This window comes from Coturnix japonica, unplaced genomic scaffold (assembly GCF_054131305.1).
Source record: "Coturnix japonica strain WE unplaced genomic scaffold, WE-NBRP24 Scf104, whole genome shotgun sequence".
Taxonomy (NCBI): domain Eukaryota; kingdom Metazoa; phylum Chordata; class Aves; order Galliformes; family Phasianidae; genus Coturnix; species Coturnix japonica.
Window position 1 is genome coordinate 263,301 of NW_028189007.1, and position 23,271 is coordinate 286,571.

At 51.3% G+C, this 23,271-nt stretch overlaps 1 protein-coding gene across 1 annotated transcript; it reads right to left on the reverse strand.

Annotated features, from left to right (window-relative positions):
* Positions 1-51: 51 nt before the first annotated feature.
* Positions 52-21,611, reverse strand: DCAF11 (DDB1 and CUL4 associated factor 11; the record flags this gene model as incomplete). The annotated part of the gene is made up of 12 exons (XM_085534977.1): positions 52-234; positions 1,290-1,396; positions 2,614-2,769; positions 3,665-3,818; positions 7,451-7,636; positions 10,669-10,795; positions 11,705-11,759; positions 12,453-12,599; positions 13,668-13,768; positions 16,402-16,466; positions 20,426-20,514; positions 21,504-21,611. Coding segments are annotated over 12 exons (1,406 nt in total), but the record flags the coding sequence as incomplete, so codon positions are not given.
* Between the last annotated feature and the right edge of the window lie 1,660 nt (positions 21,612-23,271).

Below are 23,271 nucleotides of genomic sequence, written 5' to 3' on the forward strand. Positions count from 1 at the left end.
CCAAAATGACCCAAAATGCCCCAAAAACCCCCCAAAAAAGCCCAATTTGGGTCATTTTGGGGCCCTTTATTTTCTCCTGATGAATTTTGGGGTAAAAAAAGGGGGATTTGGGGGGTGACGTCATCATCCCGCGCCGCTCCTTCCGTCGCCCCCACCCCGGCGCTCGGTGATGACGTCATCAAGCGGCGACTCCTCTTCGGCCCCGTAATCCCATAAACGGACCGAGCCGTCCCACTGCGACCCATAGAAACACATTGAGACCCATAGAGATACATAGGGACCCATAGAGACCCATAGTGCCCCATAGAGACACATAGGGACCCATAGAGATACATAGGGACCCATAGGGACCCATAGAGACCCATAGAGACACATAGGGACCCATAGAGACCCATAGGGACCCATAGAGACCCATAGAGACCCATAGGGACCCATAGAGACCCATAGAGACCCATAGGGACCCATAGAGACCCATAGAGACACATAGAGACCCATAGTGCCCCATAGACACCCCATAGAGCTCCATAGACACCCTATAGAGCCCCATATCCCCCCATAGACACCCCATATCACCCCATATCCCCCCATAGAGACCCATATCACCCCATAGAACCCCATAGACACCCCATATCCCCCCATATCACCCCATAGAGCCCCATAGACACCCCATAGACACCCCATATCACCCCATAGAGCCCCATTGAGCCCCATTGAGCCCCATATCCCCCCATAGAGCCCCATAGACACCCCATAGAGCCCCATATCCCCCCATATCCCCCCATAGAGCCCCATAGACACCCCATAGAGCCCCATATCCCCCCATATCCCCCCATATCTCCCCATAGAGCCCCATAGACACCCCATAGAGCCCCATAGACACCCCATATCATCCCATATCCCCCCATATCACCCCATATCACCCCATATCCCCCCATAGAGCCCCATATCCCCCCATAGACACCCCATATAACCCCCATATCCCCCTATATCCCCCCCATATCACCCCATATCTCCCCATATCCCCCCATATCCCCCCATAGCTCACCATAGACACCCCATATCCCCCCATATCACTCCATATCCCCCCATAGAGCCCCACAGACATCCCATTGAGCCCCATTGAGCCCCATTGAGCCCCATATCACCCCATAGACACCCCATATCCCCCATATCCCCCCATATCCCCCCATATCACCCCATAGATCCCCATAGAGCCCCATAAGGACCCATAGACACCCCATATCCCCCCATATCCCCCCATATCCCCCCATATCACCCCATGGACGTACCGAGGCGCTGACCAGCCGCCCTCCATCCGGATGCCAACAAACGTCCCGGACGCAGCCACCGGGATGAGACAAACGACGGACGGAGGAACCGGAAACGACGTCGTACACTGCCGCCATGTTGGAAACGGGGACCATAGGGAGACATGGGGACATATAGGGACCCATAGGGACACATAGGGACACATAGGGATGCATAGGGACACATAGAGACACATAGGGCCCCATAGAGGCCCCATAGAGCCATATAAACCCTCCATATCCCCCCATAGAGCCCCATAGAGGCTCATAGACACACATAGAGCCCCATAGACACCCCGTAGAGCCCCATAGAGGCCCACAGAGCCCCATAGACACGACATAGAACCCCATGTCCCCCCACAGAGCCCCATAGACACCCCATATCCCCCCATAAACACCCCATATCCCCCCATAGACACCCCACAGACCCCCGTAGACACCCCATAGAGACCCATAGACCCCCATAGAGACCCCATAGACCCCCATAGAGCCCATAGAGACCCATATCCCCCCCCATAGACACCCCATATCCCCCCATAGACACCTCATAGACCCCCATAGACACCCCATATCCCCCCATATCCCCCCATAGACACCCATAGAGCCCCATAGAACCCTATATCCCCCCACAGACACCCCATAGAGCCCCATAGACACCCCATATCAAAGCCAAGCCACTCAGGTAAAGCCCCGCCCCCTTTCCCTTAAGCCCCACCCACCATTTCCCCATAAGCCAATCACATTCACCCCCAACACCTTAAGCCCCACCCTTATTGACCTAAGCCCCGCCCCCTTGCCTTAAGCCCCGCCCCCATTTCCACACAAGCCAATCAGATTAACCCCAGACCCCTTACGCTCCGCTCCCCTTCTAAGCCCCGCCCAATCTCCTTCAAGCCCCGCCCCCATTCCACACAAGCCAATCAGATTCAGCCCCTTTCCCATGGGCCCCGCTCCTTAACCTTAACCCCCGCCCATTTCCCTTAAGCCCCGCCCCCGTTTCCCCACGAGCCAATCAGGTTCAGCCCCTTCCCCTTAAGCCCCGCCCCCATTATTCTAAGCCCCGCCCCCTTTCCCTTAAGCCCCGCCCTCCGTTCCCCATAAGCCAATCAGATTAAGCCCCACTTCTATAGCCCCGCCCCCCATTATTCTAAGCCCCGCCCCTTAACCTTAAGCCCCGCCCTGTCTACCCAGCAGCCAATCAAATTAAGTCTTGCCCCCTTAGACCCACATCCATTGTTCTAAGCCCCGCCCCCATATCCCCACGAGCCAATCAGATTAATCCCCTTTTAAGCCCCGGCCCCCTCACCAATCACAGCCCCGGAAGCGCATCCTGTTGCTAGGTAGATTCCACCTTCACTTCCGGTGGGCGGAGCCAAGCGGCAGCGAATCAGAGTGTGCAAAACCGCGTGACCCCGGAAGGTCATCAGGGCCGCGTCGCCGGGCAGAGGAGCGGTCGCCATGGCTACGGGACGGCCAATCACGTGTCAGCATTGAGGCCCCATAGGGAATAATAGGGACCCATAGAGACCCATAGAGACACATAGGGACCCATAGAGACCCATAGAGACACATAGGGACCCATAGGGACCCGTAGGGACCCATAGGGACCCATAGGGACCCATAGAGACCCATAGAGACCCATAGAGACCCATAGGGACCCATAGGGACCCCATATCCCCCCATAGACACCTGATAAAGCCCCATAGAGCCCCATAGAGTCCAATAGACACCTATTATGGCCCCATACAGCCCCATAGACACCCCATATCCCCCATATAACCCCATATCTCACCCCATATCTCCCCATATCCCCCTATATCCCCCCATATAACCCCATATAACCCCATATCCCCCCATAGACACCCCATATCCCCCCATAGAGCCCAATAGACACCCCATATCCCCCCATATCTCCCCATAGACACCCCATATCCCCCCATAGACACCCCATATCCCCCTATATCCCCCCATATCCCCCCATATCTCCCCATAGACACCCCATATCTCCCCATATAACCCTATATAACCCCACATCTCACCCCGCCGTGGGGCTCGCTGCCATCGATAGTCCCAGCTCTGTCTGGACACCCCATATCCCCCCATAGACACCCCATATCCCCATATCTCACCCCATATCCCCCCATATCCCCCCATAGACACCCCATATAACCCCATATCACCCCATATCCCCCCAAATCCCCCCATAGACACCCCATATTTTCCCCATATCCCCCCATAGACACCCCATATCCCCCCATATCCCCCCATAGACACCCCATATCTCCCCATATCCCCCCATATCTCCCCATAGACACCCCATATCTCCCCATATAACCCTATATAACCCCATATCTCACCCCGCCGTGGGGCTCGCTGCCATCGATAGTCCCAGCTCTGTCTGGACACGGCTCTTCTCGCTGCTTCCACCCCCCCTGGTCCCGCTGGGCGTCTCAGATCCCACAACTTGGCTGTCTGGTCCTTGGAGTTGGACACCAGGTAACGGCCGTCGCCCTATGGGGCAGCCCCATAAGTGACCCATAGGGACCCATAGAGACACATAGGGACACATAGGGACCCATAGAGACCCATAGAGACCCATAGGGACACATAGGGACACATAGGGACCCATAGAGACACATAGAGACACATAGGGACCCATAGGGACCCATAGAGACCCATAGGGACACATAGGGACACATAGGGACACATAGAGACCCATAGGGACCCATAGGGATCCACCCACAACTTGGCTGTCTGGTCCTTGGAGTTGGACACCAGGTAACGGCCGTCGCCCTATGGGGCAGCCCCATAAGTGACACATAGGGACCCATAGGGACCCATAGGGACACATAGGGACACATAGAGACACATAGGGACCCATAGAAACACATAGAGACCCATAGGGACCCATAGAGACCCCATAGGGACACATAGGGACACATAGAGACCCTTAGAGACACATAGAGACACATAGGGACCCATAGGGACACATAGGGACCCATAGAGACCCATAGGGACCCATAGGGACCCATAGAGACACATTAGGGACACATAGGGACCCATAGGGACACATAGAGACCCATAGGGACACATAGGGACCCATAGAGACCCATAGGGACCCATAGGGACCCATAGAGACACATTAGGGACACATAGGGACCCATAGGGACACATAGAGACCCATAGGGACACATAGGGACCCATAGAGACCCATAGGGACCCATAGGGACCCATAGAGACCCATAGAGACCCATAGAGACCCATGGGGACCCATAGGGACCCATAGAGACCCATAGGGACACATAGAGACCCATAGAGACCCATAGGGACCCATAGAGACACATTAGGGACACATAGGGACCCATAGAGACACATAGAGACCCTAAAGAGCCCAATACAGCCCAATAGAGCCCTATAGACACCCCATAGAGCCCCATAGGGACCCTATAGAGACCAAGTGATGGGTTATGGGGTAGTTATGGGGCAGATATAGGGCTAGAGCCACATAGTGGCCCCATAGAGCCCCATAGGGACCCCATAGAGCCCCATAGGGACTCCATAGAGCCCAATAGAGCCCCATAGACACCCCATAGACCCTCATATCCCCCCATATCTCCCCATATCCCCCCATAGACACCCCCTAGAGTCCTATAGTGCCCCATATCCCCCCATATCCCCCCATAACCCACCCTGGGATGAATAAAGGTCACCCCATCCCTATGTCCGGCCAATGCTGCCACCTCTTTGGGCCTGTCCTCCCTCAGACACTGTCGGTCCCATAGAGCCCCATAGACACCCCATAGAGCCCCACAGAGCCCCATATCCCCCCATAGACACCCCATATCACCCCATAGACACCCCATATCCCCCCATAACCCCCCATAGACACCCCCTAGAGCCCTATAGTGCCCCATAGACCCCCCATATCCCCCCATATCCCCCCATAGACCCCCCATATCCCCCCATAGACACCCCATATCACCCCATAACCCCCCATAGACACCCCCTAGAGCCCTATAGTGCCCCATAGACCCCTCATATCCCCCCATATCCCCCCATAGACACCCCATATCCCCCCATATCTCCCCATATACACCCCATATCCCCCCATGGGCACCCCATAGGGCCTCATAGACCCCCATATCCCCCCATATCCCCCCATAGACACCCCATATCCCCCCATAGACACCCCATATCCCCCCATATCCCCCCATAGACACCCCATATCCCCCCATATCCCCCCATAGACACCCCATATCCCCCCATAGACACCCCATATCCCCCCATATCCCCCCATAGACACCCCATATCCCCCCATAGACACCCCATATCCCCCCATATCCCCCCATAACCCACCCTGGGATGAATAAAGGTCACCCCATCCCTATGTCCGGCCAATGCTGCCACCTCTTTGGGCCTGTCCTCCCTCAGACACCGTCGGTCCCATAGAGCCCCATAGACACCCCATAGACACCCTATATCCCCCCATATCCCCCATATCCCCCCATAGATACCCCATAGCCCCCCATATCCCCCCATAGACACCCCATATCCCCCCATATCCCCCATAGACACCCCATATCCCCCCATAACCCCCCATAGAGACCCCATAGACCCCCATAACCCCCCATAGACACCCCATATCCCCCCATATCCCCCCATAGACACCCCATATCACCCCATATCCCCCCATAGACACCCCATATCCCCCTATATCACCCCATAGACACACCATATCCCCCCATAAGCCCCTATACATCCCAAATAGAGCCCTATATCCCCCCATATCCCCCCATAGACACCCCATATCCCCCCATAGACACCCCATATCCCTCCATAACCCCCCATAGACACCCCCTAGAGCCCTATAGTGCCCCATAGACACCCCATAGACCCCCATATCCCCCCATAGACACCCCATATCCCCCCTATATCCCCCCATATCCCCCCATACCCCCCCATATCCCCCCATAGACACCCCATAGACACCCCATATCCCCCCATATCACCCCATAGACACCCCATATCCCCCCATAACCCCCCATAGACACCCCATATCCCCCCATATCTCCCCATAGACACCCCATATCCCCCCATATCCCCCTATATCTCACCCTGGGATGGATGAAGGTCACCCCATCCCTATGTCCGGCCAGTGCTGCCACCTCTTTGGGCCTGTCCTCCCTCAGACACCGTCGGTCCCATAGAGCCCCATAGACACCCCATAGAGCCCCATATCCCCCCACAGACACCCCATAGAGCCCCATAGACCCCCATAGAGCCTCATAGACCCCCATATCTGCCCCATATCACCCCACAGACACCCTATAGAGCCTCGTAGACCCCCATATACCCCCATAGACACCCCATATCCCCCCATAGACACCCCATATCCCACCATAGACACTCCATATCCCCCCATAGACACCCCATAGACCCCCATATCCCCCCATAAGCCCCTATATATCCCCAACAGAGCCCCATAGACACCCCATAGAGACCCATAGACACCCCATATCCCCCCATAGAGCCTCATAGAGCCCCATAGACCCCCCATATCCCCCCATATCCCCCCTATATCCCCACATATCCCCCCATAGACACCCCATATCCCCCCATATCTCCCCATAGAGCCCCATAGACACCCCACAGACACCCCATATCCCCTCATATCCCCCCATAGACACCGTATAGACACCCTATAGACCCCCATATCCCCCAATAGACCCCCATATCCCCCCATAGACACCCCCTAGAGCCCTATAGTGGCCCACAGACCCCCCATATCCCCCCATAGACACCCCATAGACCCCCATAGACACCCCATATCCCCCCATAAGCCCCTATACATCCCAAATAGAGCCCTATATCCCCCCATATCACCCATAGACACCCCATATCCCCCCATAGACACCCCATATCCCCCCATAGACACCCCCTAGAGCCCTATAGTGCCCCATATCCCCCCATAACCCCCCATATACACCCCATAGACACCCCATATCCCCCCATATCCCCCTATAGACACCCCATATCCCCCCATATCCCCCTATAACCCCCCCATAGACACCCCATATCCCCCCATAGACACCCCATAGACCCCCATATCCCCCCATAGACACCCCACAGACCCCATATCTCACCCTGGGATGGATGAAGGTCACCCCATCCCTATGTCCGGCCAGTGCTGCCACCTCTTTGGGCCTGTCCTCCCTCAGACACCGTCGGTCCCATAGACGACACACGGCGTCGTCCCCCCCCGTGAGCAGCAGCTGCCCCCCAGCGTCACCTACGGCCACGGCATTGACGTCGTCGTCGTGTGCTGCCACCTGCAGGACGGGAGGAGGAACTGCAGGTAAAGGGATATATGGGGGATATAGGGGGATATGGGGGTATATGGGGTGTCTATTGGGGGATATGGGGGTATATGGGGGGATATGGGGTGTCTATGGGGGGATATGGGGGGATATGGGGTGTCTATGGGGGGATATGGGGGGATATGGGGTATCTATGGGGAGATATGGGGGGTATGGGGTGTCTATGGGGGGATATGGGGGGTATGGGGTGTCTATGGGGCTCTATAGGGGGATATGGGGTGTCTATGGGGTGTCTATTGGGCTCTATGGGGTGTCTATGGGGCTCAATGGGGTGTCTATGGGGGGATATGGGGGGATATGGGGGTATATGGGGGGATATGGGGGGATATGGGGTGTCTATGTGGGGATATGGGGGTATATGGGGTGTCTATGGGGGGATATGGGGTGTCTATGGGGGGATATGGGGGGATATGGGGTGTCTATAAGGCTCTATATGCTCTATGAGGTGTCTAAGGGGGGATATGGGGGGGATATGGGGAGTCTATGGGGGGATATGGGGGGATATGAGGGGATATGGGGTGTCTAAGGGGGGATATGAGATGTCTATGGAGAGATATGAAGGGTTATGGGGGGATATGGGGTGTCTATGGGGGGATATGGGGGGATATGGGGTATCTATGGGGAGATATGGGGGGTATGGGGTGTCTATGGGGCTCTATAGGGGGATATGGGGTGTCTATGGGACTCTATGGGGCTCTATGGGGGGATATGGGGTGTCTATGGGGTGTCTATTGGGCTCTATGGGGTGTCTATGGGGCTCAATGGGGTGTCTATGGGGGGATATGGGGGGATATGGGGGTATATGGCATTGACGTCGTCGTCGTGTGCTGCCACCTGCAGGACGGGAGGAGGAACTGCAGGTAAAGGGGATATGGGGGATATAGGGGGATATGGGGGTATATGGGGGAATATGGGGGGATATAGGGTGTCTATAGGGGGATATGGGGTGTCTATGGGGGGATATGGGGGGTTATATGGGGATATGGGGGGATATGGGGTGTCTATAGGGGGATATGGGGGGATATGGGGTGTCTATGGGGGGATATGGGGGGATATGAGATGTCTATAGGAAGATATGGGGGGATATGGGGTGTCTATGGGGGGATATGGGGTGTCTATGGGGGGATATGGGGGTCTATGGGGGGATATGGGGTGTCTATGGGACTCTATGGGGCTCTATGGGGGGATATGGGGTGTCTATGGGGGGATATGGGGCTCTATGGGGGGATATGAAGTGTCTATGGGGCTCTATAGGGCTGTATGGGGTGTCTATGGGGCTCTATGGGGGGATATTGGGGGATATGAGGGATATGGGGGGATATGGGGTGTCTATGGGATTCTATAGGGCACTATGAGGTCTCTATGGGGGGATATGGGCAAGATATGGGGTAATAAGGGGGGATATGGGGGGATATGGGGTAATATGGGGGGGATATGGGGGGATATGGGGTGTCTATGGGGGGATATGGAGGTCTATGGGGTCCCTATGGGACTCTATAGGGCTTCATGGGGTGTCTATGGGGCTCTATGGGGGGATATGGGGGGAATATGGGGGTCTATGGGGGAATATGAGGGGATATGGGGGGATAAAAGGGGATATAGGGCGAATATGGGGGGATATTGGGGGATAAAGGGGGATATAGGGGGAATATGGGGTGAATATGGGGGGATATGGGGTGTCTATGGGGCTCTATAGGGCTGTATGGGGTGTCTAGGGGGGGATATGGGGTGAGATATGGGGTTATATGGGGGGACATGGGGGGATATGGGGTGTCTATGGGGGGATATGGGGGGATATGGGGTGTGTATGGGGGAATATAGGGGGAATATGGGGTGTCTATGGGGGGATATGGGGGGTTATGGGGGGATATGGGGTGTCTATTGGGCTCTATAGGGCTGTATGGGGTGTCTATGGGGCTCTATGGGGGGATATGGGGTGTCTATGGAAGGATATGGGGTGTCTATGGGGGGATATGAGGTTTCTATTGGGGTATATGGGGTGTCTATGGGGTGTCTATGGGGGGTAATGGGGGTATATGGGATTGACGTCGTCGTTGTGTGCTGCCACCTGCAGGACGGGAGGAGGAACTGCAGGTAAAGGGAGGAACTGCAGGTAAAGGGATATGGGGTGCCTATGGGGGGATATGGGGTGTCTATGGGTCTCTATAGGGCTGTATGGGGTGTCTATGGGGCTCTATGGGGGGATATGGGGGGATATGAGGGATATGGGGGGATATGGGGTGTCTATAGGAGGATATGGGGGGATATGGGGTGTCTATAGGGGGATATGGGGGGATATGGGGTGTCTATGGGGGATATGGGGGATATGGGGTGTCTATGGGGGGATATGGGGTGCCTATGGGGGGATATGGGGGGATATGGGGTGTCTATGGGGGGATATGGGGTGTCTATGGGGGGATATGGAGGGATATATAGGGTTATATAGGGTTATATGGGGTTATATAGGCTTATATGGGGTGTCTATGGGGGGATATGGGGTGTCTATGGGGGGATATAGGGGGATATGGGGTGTCTATGGGGGGATATGGGGGGATATGGGGTTTCTATGGGGGGATATGGGGGGATATGGGGTGTCTATGGGGGGATATGGAGGGATATGGGGTGTCTATGGGATATGGGGGGTTATAAGGGTATATGGGGGTCTATGGGGTGTCTATTGGGCTCTACAAGGCTCTATGGGGTGTCTATGGGGGGATATGGGGTGTCTAAGGGGACTCTATAGGACTCTTAATGACCTAATTACCATATTAACGACCTAATTACCATAGTAATGAACTAATTACCATATCAACTCACTAATTACCATGTTAATTCACTAATTACCATATTAACGACCTAGTTACCATATCAATTCACCAATCACCATATCAATGGGCTAATTACTATATTAACTCACTAGTTACCATATTAACTCACTAATTACCATATTAACTCACTAATTACCATATTAATGAGCTAATTACCCTGACGACCCGCCGTTGTGCCGCCCTGTCGTATCCGTACACGCAGCCGTCGTTGGCTCCGCCCCAAACATGGCGGCCGTCGGGAGAGACAGCCAATGAGAACACGGCGAAACGGCGCTCGGACGGGCTGCAACCCCATAGAGATACATTGGGACCCATAGGGACCCATAGGGACACATAGAGACCCATAGAGACCCATAGAGACCCATAGAGACCCATAGAGACCCATTGAAATACATAGGGACCCATAGGGACCCATAGAGACACATAGAGACCCATAGGGACCCATAGGGACCCCATAGGGACCCATAGGGACACATAGGGACACATAGAGACCCATAGAGATACATTGGGACCCATAGGGGGAAACAGCCAATGAGAACACGGCGAAACGGCGCTCGGACGGGCTGCAACCCCATAGAAACACATAGAGACCCATAGAGACCCACAGAGACCCCATAGAAACCCATACAGATACATAGAAACCCCATAGAGACCCATAGGGATACATTGGGACCCATAGAGACCCATAGGGACACATAGGGACCCATAGGGACCCATAGGGACCCATAAAGACCCATAGGGACCCATAGGGACCCATAGAGACACAGGGACACATAGAGACCCATAGAGACCCATAGGGACCCATAGAATCCCATATAAACCCCACAGAAATACATAGAACCCCATAGAGCCCCATAGACACCCCATATCCTCAATATCCCCCCATAGAGCCCCATATCCCCCCATAGACACCCTATAGTGCCCCATAGACACCCCATAGACCCCCATAGAATTCCATAGAGCCCCATAGTGCCCTATAGACCCCCATAGAATCCCCATATCCCCCAATAGAGCCTCATAGTGCCCCATAGACACCCCATAGCGCCCCATATCCCCCCATATAACCCCATATCCCCCCATAAGACCCCATATCCCCCCATATCCCCCCATAGACACCCCATATCCCCCCATATCCCCCATATCCCCCCATATAACCCCATATCCCCCCATATCCCCCCATAGCGCCCCCTACCTGAGGTCTAGCGCCGTGTGCTGCTCTCCGTCCCCATCGATGTCAATCACGTGCACTGTCAATCACACCAGAAAGGGGGCGGGGCTTCGTTAGACCACGCCCAACTCCAACCACGCCCCCCAATCAAAGCCACGCCTATTCGATGACGTCACACGACCACCCTTTAAGCCACGCCCCCTTCCCGGAAGTGACTTCCCCCGGAAGTCCCTCATATCCCGGAAGTCCCCCCCCTCCGGAAGTCCCTCCTCACCCGGAAGTCCCTCTCCTCCCGGAAGTCCCTCCCCCCTTCCCGGAAGTGACTCCCCCCGGAAGTCCCTTCTATCCCGGAAGTCCCTCCTCCCCCCCGGAAGTTTCATCCTCCGGAAGTCCCTCCTCTTCAGCCGGAAGTGACCCCCCCCGGTAGCCCCCCCTCCTTCCCGGAAGTCCCTCCTATCCCGGAAGTCCCTCCCCTTCCCGGAAGTCTCCCCCACCCCCCGGAAGTCCCTTCCCGGAAGTCCCACCTCCTCACCCCGGAAGTCCCTTTCCGGAAGTCCCTTCTATCCCGGAAGTCCCTTTCCGGAAGTCACTCCTATCCCGGAAGTGACCCTCCCGGAAGTCCCTCCCCATTCCCGGAAGTGACCACCCCGGAAGTCACTCATATCCTGGAAGTGCCCCTCCCGGAAGTCCCTCCCCATTCCCGGAAGTGACCCTCCCGGAAGTCCCTCCCATTCCCGGAAGTGACTCCATTTCCGCCGGAAGTCCCGCCCACCGTAGTCAGACCAGGACGAATAGAGGCACTGTGATTGGTCGGGGCTGAAGACGACGTCCAAGATGGCCCAGCCCACATCGCGGCCCCGCCAGCACCGCAACCAGCGCAGCTCCGACCCACGGCACGAGTACAGCCTCAGGGTCTGGTCTGCAACGAAAATGGGCCCAAAATTGACCAAAAATGGGGTTTTTAGCCCTAAAATCCCCATATACCACCCCAAAATCCCCAAAAACCTCATTTTCCCCCCCCAAATAACCATTTTTCCCCAAAATCCCCATATTTCACCCCAAAAATCCCTAAAATCCCCATATTTCCCCCCAAAATCCCCATTTTTCCCCCCAAAATCCCCATATTTCACCCCAAAAACCCCAAAATCCCCATTTTTCACCCCAAAAAACCCCCAAAATCCCCATTTTCCCCCCCAAAAACCCCCCAAATCCCCATTTTTCACCCCAAAAATCCCTAAAATCCCCATTTTTCCCCCAAAAATCCCCATTTTACCCCAAAAAATCCCTAAAATCCCCATTTCTACCCCAAAATGCCCATATTTCACCCCAAAAATCCCTAAAATACCCACTTTTCCCCCCAAAAAACCCCCAAAATCCCCATTTTTCCCCCCAAAAACCCCCAAAACTCCCATTTTTCACCCCAAAAACCCCCAAAATCCCCATTTTTCCCCCCAAAAATCCCCATTTCCCCCCCCACAAACTCCCTCATTTCCCCCTATTTCCCCCAAAAATCCCCATATTTCCCCCAAAATCCCATTTTTTCACCCCAAAAACCCCAAAATCCCCATTTTCACCCCAAAAAATCCCTAAAATCCCCATTTTTCCCTCGAAAATCCCCATATTTCCCCCAAAAAATTCCAAAAATCCACATATTTCCCCCCAAAATCCCCATTTTTCCCCCAAAAACCCCCAAAATCCCCATTTTTCCCCCCAAAAAACCCCCAAAATCCCCATATTTCCCCCCAAAATCCATAAAATCCCCATTTTTCCCTCAAAAATCCTCATATGTCACCCAAAAATCCTCATATGTCACCCAAAAATCCCCATTTTTCCCCCCAAAAACCCCCAAAATCCCCATTTTTCACCCCAAAATCCCCATATCCCCCCCTAAACCCCCATAATTCCCCCTTAACCCCCCATTTACCTGCTCCCCCCCCATATCTTTCTATTTCGCCCCAAATTTTCCCTTTTTAAGCCCAAAAATCACCTTGACAGGCCGACATCAGACGTTTCCCATCGGGGGAGAAAACGGCACAAAAAGCTTTTTGGGGGTAAAACTCCTGCGCCACAACGCGGGTCGGGAGGAACCTGCCCCATAGAATCTGTGGGTCAGAGACTCTATGGGGCAACTCTATGGGTCAGAGACTCTATGGTCGACTCTATGGGTCAGAGACTCTATGGGCAACTCTATGGTCAACTCTATGGTCGACTCTATGGTCAACTCTATGGTCGACTCTATGGTCAATTCAACTCTATGGTCAACTCTATGGTCAACTCTATGGGCAACTCTATGGTCAATTCAACTCTATGGTCAACTCTATGGGCAACTCTATGGGCAACTCTATGGGCAACTCTATGGTCAACTCTATGGTCAACTCTATGGGCAATTCAACTCTATGGTCAACTCTATGGGCAACTCTATGGTCAACTCTATGGTCAACTCTATGGTCAACTCTATGGTCAACTCTATGGGCAACTCTATGGTCAACTCTATGGTCGACTCTATGGTCAACTCTATGGTCAACTCTATGGGCAACTCTATGGGCAACTCTATGGTCAACTCTATGGGCAACTCTATGGTCGACTCTATGGTCAACTCTATGGTCAACTCTATGGGCAACTCTATGGGCAACTCTATGGTCAACTCTATGGGCAACTCTATGGTCGACTCTATGGTCAACTCTATGGTCAACTCTATGGGCAACTCTATGGTCGACTCTATGGTCAATTCAACTCTATGGGCAACTCTATGGGCAACTCTATGGGCAACTCTATGGGCAACTCTATGGTCAACTCTATGGTCGACTCTATGGTCGACTCTATGGTCAACTCTATGGTCAATTCAACTCTATGGTCAACTCTATGGTCAATTCAACTCTATGGGCAACTCTATGGTCGACTCTATGGTCAACTCTATGGGCAACTCTATGGTCAACTCTATGGTCAACTCTATGGTCGACTCTATGGTCGACTCTATGGGCAACTCTATGGTCAACTCTATGGTCAACTCTATGGTCAACTCTATGGTCAACTCTATGGTCAACTCTATGGTCGACTCTATGGTAAACTCTATGGTCGACTCTATGGTCGACTCTATGGTAAACTCTATGGGCAACTCTATGGTCAATTCAACTCTATGGTCAACTCTATGGTCAACTCTATGGGCAACTCTATGGTCGACTCTATGGTCGACTCTATGGTCAACTCTATGGTCGACTCTATGGGCAACTCTATGGGCAACTCTATGGTCAATTCAACTCTATGGTCAACTCTATGGTCGACTCTATGGGCAACTCTATGGTCGACTCTATGGTCAACTCTATGGTCAATTCAACTCTATGGGCAACTCTATGGTCAACTCTATGGGCAACTCTATGGTCAATTCAACTCTATGGTCAACTCTATGGTCAACTCTATGGGCAACTCTATGGTCGACTCTATGGGCGACTCTATGGTCAACTCTATGGTCAACTCTATGGTCAACTCTATGGTCAACTCTATGGTCGACTCTATGGTCAACTCTATGGTCGACTCTATGGTCGATTCAACTCTATGGTCGACTCTATGGGCAACTCTATGGGCAACTCTATGGTCAATTCAACTCTATGGTCGACTCTATGGTCAACTCTATGGTCAACTCTATGGTAAACTCTATGGTCGACTCTATGGGCAACTCTATGGTCGACTCTATGGTCGACTCTATGGGCAACTCTATGGTCGACTCTATGGGCAACTCTATGGGCAACTCTATGGTCAACTCTATGGTCAACTCTATGGGCAACTCTATGGTCAACTCTATGGTCAACTCAATGGTCAACTCTATGGTCAATTCAACTCTATGGTCAACTCTATGGTCAATTCAACTCTATGGTCAACTCTATGGTCGACTCTATGGTCAACTCTATGGTCGACTCTATGGGCAACTCTATGGGCAACTCTATGGTCAATTCAACTCTATGGTAAACTCTATGGTCGACTCTATGGGCAACTCTATGGTCGACTCTATGGTCAACTCTATGGTCAATTCAACTCTATGGGCAACTCTATGGTCGACTCTATGGGCAACTCTATGGTCAACTCTATGGTCAACTCTATGGTAAACTCTATGGTCAACTCTATGGTCGACTCTATGGTCAATTCAACTCTATGGTCAACTCTATGGTCAACTCTATGGGCAACTCTATGGTCAACTCTATGGTCAATTCAACTCTATGGTCAACTCTATGGTCAACTCTATGGTCAACTCTATGGGCAACTCTATGGTCGACTCTATGGGCAACTCTATGGTCAACTCTATGGTCGACTCTATGGGCAACTCTATGGTCAACTCTATGGTCAACTCTATGGGCAACTCTATGGGCAACTCTATGGTCAACTCTATGGTCAATTCAACTCTGGTCGACTCTATGGTCAACTCTATGGTCAACTCTATGGTAAACTCTATGGGCAACTCTATGGTCCTCCCAGTCCCTCTCTATAGTCCTCCCAGCCTCTCTATGGTCCTCCCCCACCCCAATGACTCTCTATCTATGGTCCTCCAACCCTCTCTATGATCCTCCCCCCACCCCAATGACTCTCTATCCCTGGTCCTCCAACCCTCTCTATGATCCCCCCCCCTCAATGACTCTCTATCTATGGTCCTCCAACCCTCTCTATGATCCCCCCCCCCCCAATGACTCTCTATCCCAGGTCCTCCCACCCCTCTCTATGATCCCTCTCACCTCTCTCCAATCAGAGCCTGTTCTCCCCTTGAGAAGCTTCCATTGCGACACCTCCCCCATTCCCTCTGCAGCAAAAAACAACATTTTTCACCCCAAAATCCCCATTTTTCACCCCAAAACCCCCCATTATCCCCATTTTACCCCAAAATCCCCCTTTTTCCCCCCAAAACCCCATTTTTGACCCCCAAAAACCCCATTTTTCACCCCAAAATCCCTGTTTTTAACCACCAAATCCCCCTTTTTCATCCCAAAACCCCATATTCAACCCCAAAACCCCCCAAAATCCCCATTTTTCACCCCAAAATCCCCCTCAATCCCCCCAAATTCCCATTTTTGACCCCAAAATTGCCCTTTTTCCCCACAAAATTCCAAATTTGACCCCAAATCCCCATTTTTCACCCGCAAAATCCCCATTTTTGACCCCAAACTCCCCATTTTTGACCCCCAAACCCCCCAAATCCCCTTTTTTCACCCCCAAACCCCCATTTTCCCCCCAAAATCCCCATTTTTCACCCCAAAACCCCCCAAAATCCCCATTTTTACACCCAATTCCCCATTTTTCACCCCAAAATCCCTCTTTTTCCCCCCAAAATGCCCATTTTTCACCCCAAAATCCCCCTTTATCCCCCCAAATTCCCAAGTTTAAACCCCAAAATCCCCATTTTTGACACCAAAACCCCCATTTTTCACCCCAAAACCCACAAATATCTTCATTTTTACCCCAAAATCCCAATTTTTGACCCAAAAATCCCCATTTTCACCCCAAAATCCCCCTTTTTCACCCTCAAATCCCCATTTCTCCCCCCAAAATACCCATTTTTGACCCCCAAAACCCCCAAAAATCCCCATTTTGACCCCAAAATCCCCATATTTAACCCCAAAACCCCATTTTTGACCCCAAAATCCCCGTTTTTTCCCCCCAAAACCCCCAAAATCCCCATTTTTCAACCCAAAATCCCCATATTTAACCCCAAAACCCCATTTTTGACCCCCAAATCCCCCTTTTTCCCCCCAAAACCCCCAAAATCCCCATTTTTCACCCCAAAATCACCATTTCCCCCCAAAAAAAACCCCAAAATCCCCATTTTTCCCCCCAAAACACCCCAAAATCCCCCATTTTCACCCCAAAATCCCCATATTTAACCCCAAAACCCCATTTTTGACCCCCAAACCCCCCAAAATCCCCATTTTTCAACCCAAAATCCCCATATTTAACCCCAAAATCCCCATTTTTCACCCCAAAACCCCCCCAAATCCCCATTTTTCACCCCAAAATCCGACTTAATCCCCCCAAAATCCCATTTTTGACCCCAAAATCCCCCATTTTCACCCCAAAATCCTCATTTTTAACCCCCAAACCCCCCAAACCCCCCTTTTTCACCCCAAAATCCCCATTTTTTCACCCCAAAACCCACTAAAATCCCCATTTTTGACCCAAAAATCCACATTTTCACCCCAAAATCCCCCTTTTTCACCCCAAAACCCCACAAGATCCCCAATTTTGACCCCTTATAAGCCCTTAATCCCCCCCAAATCCCCATTTTTCACACCAAAAACCCCCAAAATCCCCATTTTTACACCCAAAATCCCCATTTTTAACCCCAAAATCCCCCTTTTTCCCCCCAAATTCCCAATTTTAAACCCCCAAATCCCCATTTTTGACACCAAAACCCCCATTTTTCACCCCAAAACCCACAAATATCCCAATTTTTACCCCAAAATCCCAATTTTTGACCCAAAAATCCCCATTTTCACCCCAAAATCCTTCTTTTTCAAACCAAAATCCCCATTTTTGACCCCAAAACCCCCAAAATTCCCATTTTTGACCCCAAAACCCCCCAAAATCCCCCATTTTCACCCCAAAATCCGAATTTTTGACCCCAAAACCCCCCTTTTTCAACCCAAAATCACCATTTTCCCTTAAAAAAAACCCCAAAATCCCCATTTTTCCCCCCAAAACACCCCAAAATCCCCCATTTTCACCCCAAAATCCCCATATTTAACCCCAAAACCCCATTTTTGACCCCCAAACCCCCCAAAATCCCTATTTTTCAACCCAAAATCCCCATATTTAACCCCAAAACCCCATTTTTGACCCCCAAATCCCTCTTTTTCCCCCCAAAACCCCCATTTTTCACCCCAAAATCACCATTTTCCCCCCAAAAAACCCCCAAAATCCCCATTTTTCCCCCCAAAACCCCCCAAAATCCCCCATTTTCCCCCCAAAATCCCCATTTTTGACCCCAAAACCCCCAAAAATCCCCATTTTGACCCCAAAATCCCCATATTTAACCACAAAACTCTATTTTTGACCCCCAAAAGCCCCAAAATCCCCCATTTTCACCCCAAAATCCCAATTTTTGACCCAAAAATCCCCATTTTCACCCCAAAATCCCCATATTTCACCCCAAACTACCCATTTTTGACCCAAAAACCCCCAAAATCCCCATTTTTCACCCCAAAATCCCCATTTTTCCCCCCAAAACCCCCCAAAATCCCCCATTTTCACCCCAAAATCCCCATTTTTGACCCCCAAAACCCCCAAAAATCCCCATTTTTGACCCCAAAATCCCCATATTTAACCACAAAACCCCATTTTTGACCCCCAAATCCCCCTTTTTCTGCCCAAAACCCCCAAAATCCCCATTTTTCACCCCAAAATCACCATTTTCCCCCAAAAAGACCCCCAAAATCCCCATTTTTCTCCCCCAAAACCACATTTTTCACCCCAAAACACCCCGAATTCCCCATTTGTACCCCAAAATCCCCATTTTTCCCCCCAAAATCCCCATATTTAACCCCAAAACCTCATTTTTGACCCCTAAAACCCCCAAAATCCCCACTTTTGACCCCAAAATCCCCATATTTAACCCCAAAACCTCATTTCTGACCCCCAAATCCCCCTTTTTCCCCCCAAAAGCCCCCAAATCTTCCATTTTCCCCCCAAAATCTCCATTTTCCCCCCAAAAATCCCCCAAAATCCCCATTTTTCCCCCCATAACCCCCAAAATCCCCATTTTTCACCCCAAAATCCCCATTTTTGACCCCAAAACACCCCGAATTCCCCATTTGTACCCCAAAATCCCCATTTTTTAACCCAAAATCCCCCTTTTTCCCCCCAAAATCCCCATTTTTGACCCCCAAGCCCCCCAAAATCCCCATTTTTCAACCCAAAATCCCCATATTTAACCCCAAAACCCCATTTTTGACCCCCAAATCCCCATTTTTTCCCCCCAAAACCCCCAAAATCCCCATTTTTCACCCCAAAATCACCATTTTCCCCCAAAAAACCCCAAAAATCCCCATTTTTCACCCCAAAATCCCCATTTTTGACCCCAAAACCCCCAAAAATCCCCATTTTGACCCCAAAATCCCCATTTTTGACACCAAAACCCCCATTTTTCACCCCAAAACCCACAAATATCTTCATTTTTACCCCAAAATCCCAATTTTTGACCCAAAAATCCCCATTTTCACCCCAAAATCCCCATTTTTCACCCCAAAATCCCCATTTCCCCCCAAAAAAACCCCAAAATCCCAATTTTTCCCCCCAACCCCCCCCAAAATCCCCCATTTTCACCCCAAAATCCCCATTTTTGACCCCAAAACCCCATATTCAACCCCAAAATCCCCATTTTTCCCCCCAAAATCCCAATTTTTGACCCAAAAATCCCCATTTTCACCCCAAAATCCCCCTTTTTCACCCCAAAATCACCATTTTCCCCCCAAAAAACCCCAAAATCCCCATTTTTCACCCCAAAATCACCATTTTCCCCCAAAAAACCCCAAAAATCCCCATTTTTGACCCCAAAAGCCCCAAAATCCCCCATTTTCACCCCAAAATCCCCATTTTTGACCCCAAAACCCCCAAAATCCCCATTTCTGACCCCAAAATCCCCCATTTTCCCCCCAAAATCCCCATTTTTCCCCCAAAACCCCCCAAAATCCCCATTTTCACCCCAAAATCCCCATTTTTGACCCCAAAAGCCCCAAAATCCCCATTTTTGACCCCAAATCTCCCCACCTGTCTCAACAACCTGGGGATGCTCCGCCCCTTTAAGCCCCGCCCTCCGAGCAGCTCAAGCTCCGCCCTCAGCTCGTGCTTCCAAAGCGCTGATTGGACGAGAAGAGATCACGTGACACCTTTAGCTCCGCCCCCATTCGAAACCCCGCCCGTTAACACCAATTCAGCCATCCCATTGGTCGATATCAAGTCACATGACCCACTTTCCCATTAAGCCCCGCCCCCTCCCTGAAGGCCCGCCCTCCTCATCTCTGATTGGACGAACCACCATCACGTGACTCCCCCTTTATCCCCTTTTATCCCATTCTAATCAATGCTAAACCTTGATTGGACGAGCCATGATCACGTGACAACCCCCCTTAAAACAGCCCCGCCCCCTTAATGAAGCCCCTCCCACCTCATCTCTGATTGGACGAGCCACGATCATGTGACTCCCCCCCACTTAACATAGCCACGCCCCCTTCATGTAGCCCCGCCCCTTTAATGAAGCCCCGCCCTCCTCATCTCTTGATTGGACGAGAAACAATCACATGACTTTCCTCTCCCCCCCCATCTTTAGCCCCGCCCTCCTGCTCTCTGATTGGTCGAGGTTCAAACAGACCCCGCCCCCTTTCCCTTTGGCCACGCCCCCTTTATTAAGCCCCGCCCCCTTCCCCTTTAGCCCCACCCTCCCGCTCTCTGATTGGTCGCAGTTAAAACAGACCCCGCCCCCTTCTAATTTGGCCACGCCCCATTTGTTAGGCCACTCCCCCTCCTTTAGCCCCGCCCTCCTGCTCTCTGATTGGTCGGGGTTCAAACAAACCCCACCCCCTTTCCTTTAAGCCACGCCTCCTCCTTTAAGCCCCGCCCCCCTTTATTAAGCCCCGCCCCCTTCCTCTTTAGCCCCTCCCTCCTGCTCTCTGATTGGTCGATGTTCAAACTGACTCCACCCCCCTTTAATCTGGCCACGCCCCCTTTATTAAGCCCCACCCCCTTTTCCTTTAGCCCCTCCCCCATTAGCCCGGCCCTCCTGCTCTCTGATTGATCGAAATTCAAACAGGCCACGCCCCCTTTCTTAAGCCCCGCCCCTTTTTCCCACCTGGGGGCGGGGCCTGGACGCTGCTGCCGTCATCACTGTCCTCATCCGACGCCTCTTGAGGAGACCTAAAATAGGCAGAAATTAACCCAAAATCTCCACCACAAACCACTTAAAGACCCCAAAATACAGATTTTAAACCCCCAAAATCCCATTTTTGGACCCAAAAACCCCTTTATTCACCCAAAAATCTCCATTTTCACCCCAAAATCCACATTTTTGCCCCCCAAAACACCATTTTTCAACCATTTGCCCCCAAAAACCCCTTTTTCACCCCAAAATTCCCATTTTTCCCCTATTCCCTTCCCAAAATCCCAATTTTTCACCCCAAAAACCCCATTTTTCACCCATTTCCTTGCCCAAAATCTTTCTTTTTCACCCAAAAAACTCCATTTTCTCCCAAAAATCCCTATTTTTGAGCCCAAACACCCTATTTTTCACCCCAAAATCCTTATTTTTCACCCCAAAAACCCCATTTCCCCCCATTTTTCCCAATTTCCCCATTTTTGCCCCCCAAAAAACACATTTTCACCCCAAAACCCCCATTTCCCCCCTTAAAAACCCCATTTTCACCCCAAAATCCCCATTTTTCACCCCAAAAACCCCCATTTTCACCCCAAAATCCCCATTTTTGCCCCCATAATCCCCATTTTTCACCCATTTAACCCCATTTCCCCCCTTAAAAACCCCATTTTCACCCCCAAATCCCCATTTTTCACCCCAAAATCCCATTTTTAACCCATTTCTTGCCCAAAATCCTTATTTTTCACCCAAAAAACCCATTTTTCACCCCAAAATCCCCACTTTTGACCCCCATTTATCCCGTTTTCCCCTCGTTTTCCCCATTTTTCCCCCCATTTCCCCCAAATTTTCCCAATTTCCCCCATTTTCACCCAAAAAAATCCCCATTTCCCCCCATTTCTCACCCCAAAAAACCCCATTTCCCCCCCAATTATCCCCATTTTCCCCCCATTTCCCCCCATTTTTCCCAATTTCCCCTATTTTCACCCCAAAAAACCCCATTTTCACCCCAAAATCCTCTTTTTTCACCACATTTTTTCCCCATTTCCCCCATTTTCACCCCAATTTTCCCAATTTCCCCCATTTTCACCCCAAAAAACCCCATTTTTCCCCCCATTTCCCCCAAATTTTCCCAATTTCCCCCATTTTCACCCCAAAAAATCCCATTTTTCCCCCCAATTTCCCCCCCAATTTTCCCCATTTCCCCCCCATTTTTCACCCAAAATCCCCATTTTACCCATTTTCCACCCAATTTTCCCCACATTTTCCCCACTTTTCCCCAATTTACCCTCAATTTTCCCCATTTTTCACCCCCAAAATCCCATTTTTCACCCATTTTTTCCCCCATATTCCTTATTTTTCACCCAAAAAAACCCATTTTCACCCCAAAAATCAAATTTTTACCCCCAAACCCACGACTTTTCACCCCAAAACCTTTATTTTGCCCCAATTTCCCCATTTTTCACCCCAAAACTCCCCATTTTCCCCCATTTCCCCCATTTTTTCCATTTTTCACCCCATTTTCCCCCAAAAAATCCCCATTTCCCCCATTTTTCATCTAATTTCCCCCAAATTTCCCCATTTTCCCCCAATTTTCCTTATTTTCACCCCATTTTCCCCATTTTTACCCCAATTCTCCCCATTTTCCCCATTTTCCCCCAATTATCCTTTTTTTTCACCCATATTTCACCCCATTTCCCCCATTTTTCACCAAGTTTTCCCCAAATTTCCCCATTTTCCCTAAAAAATC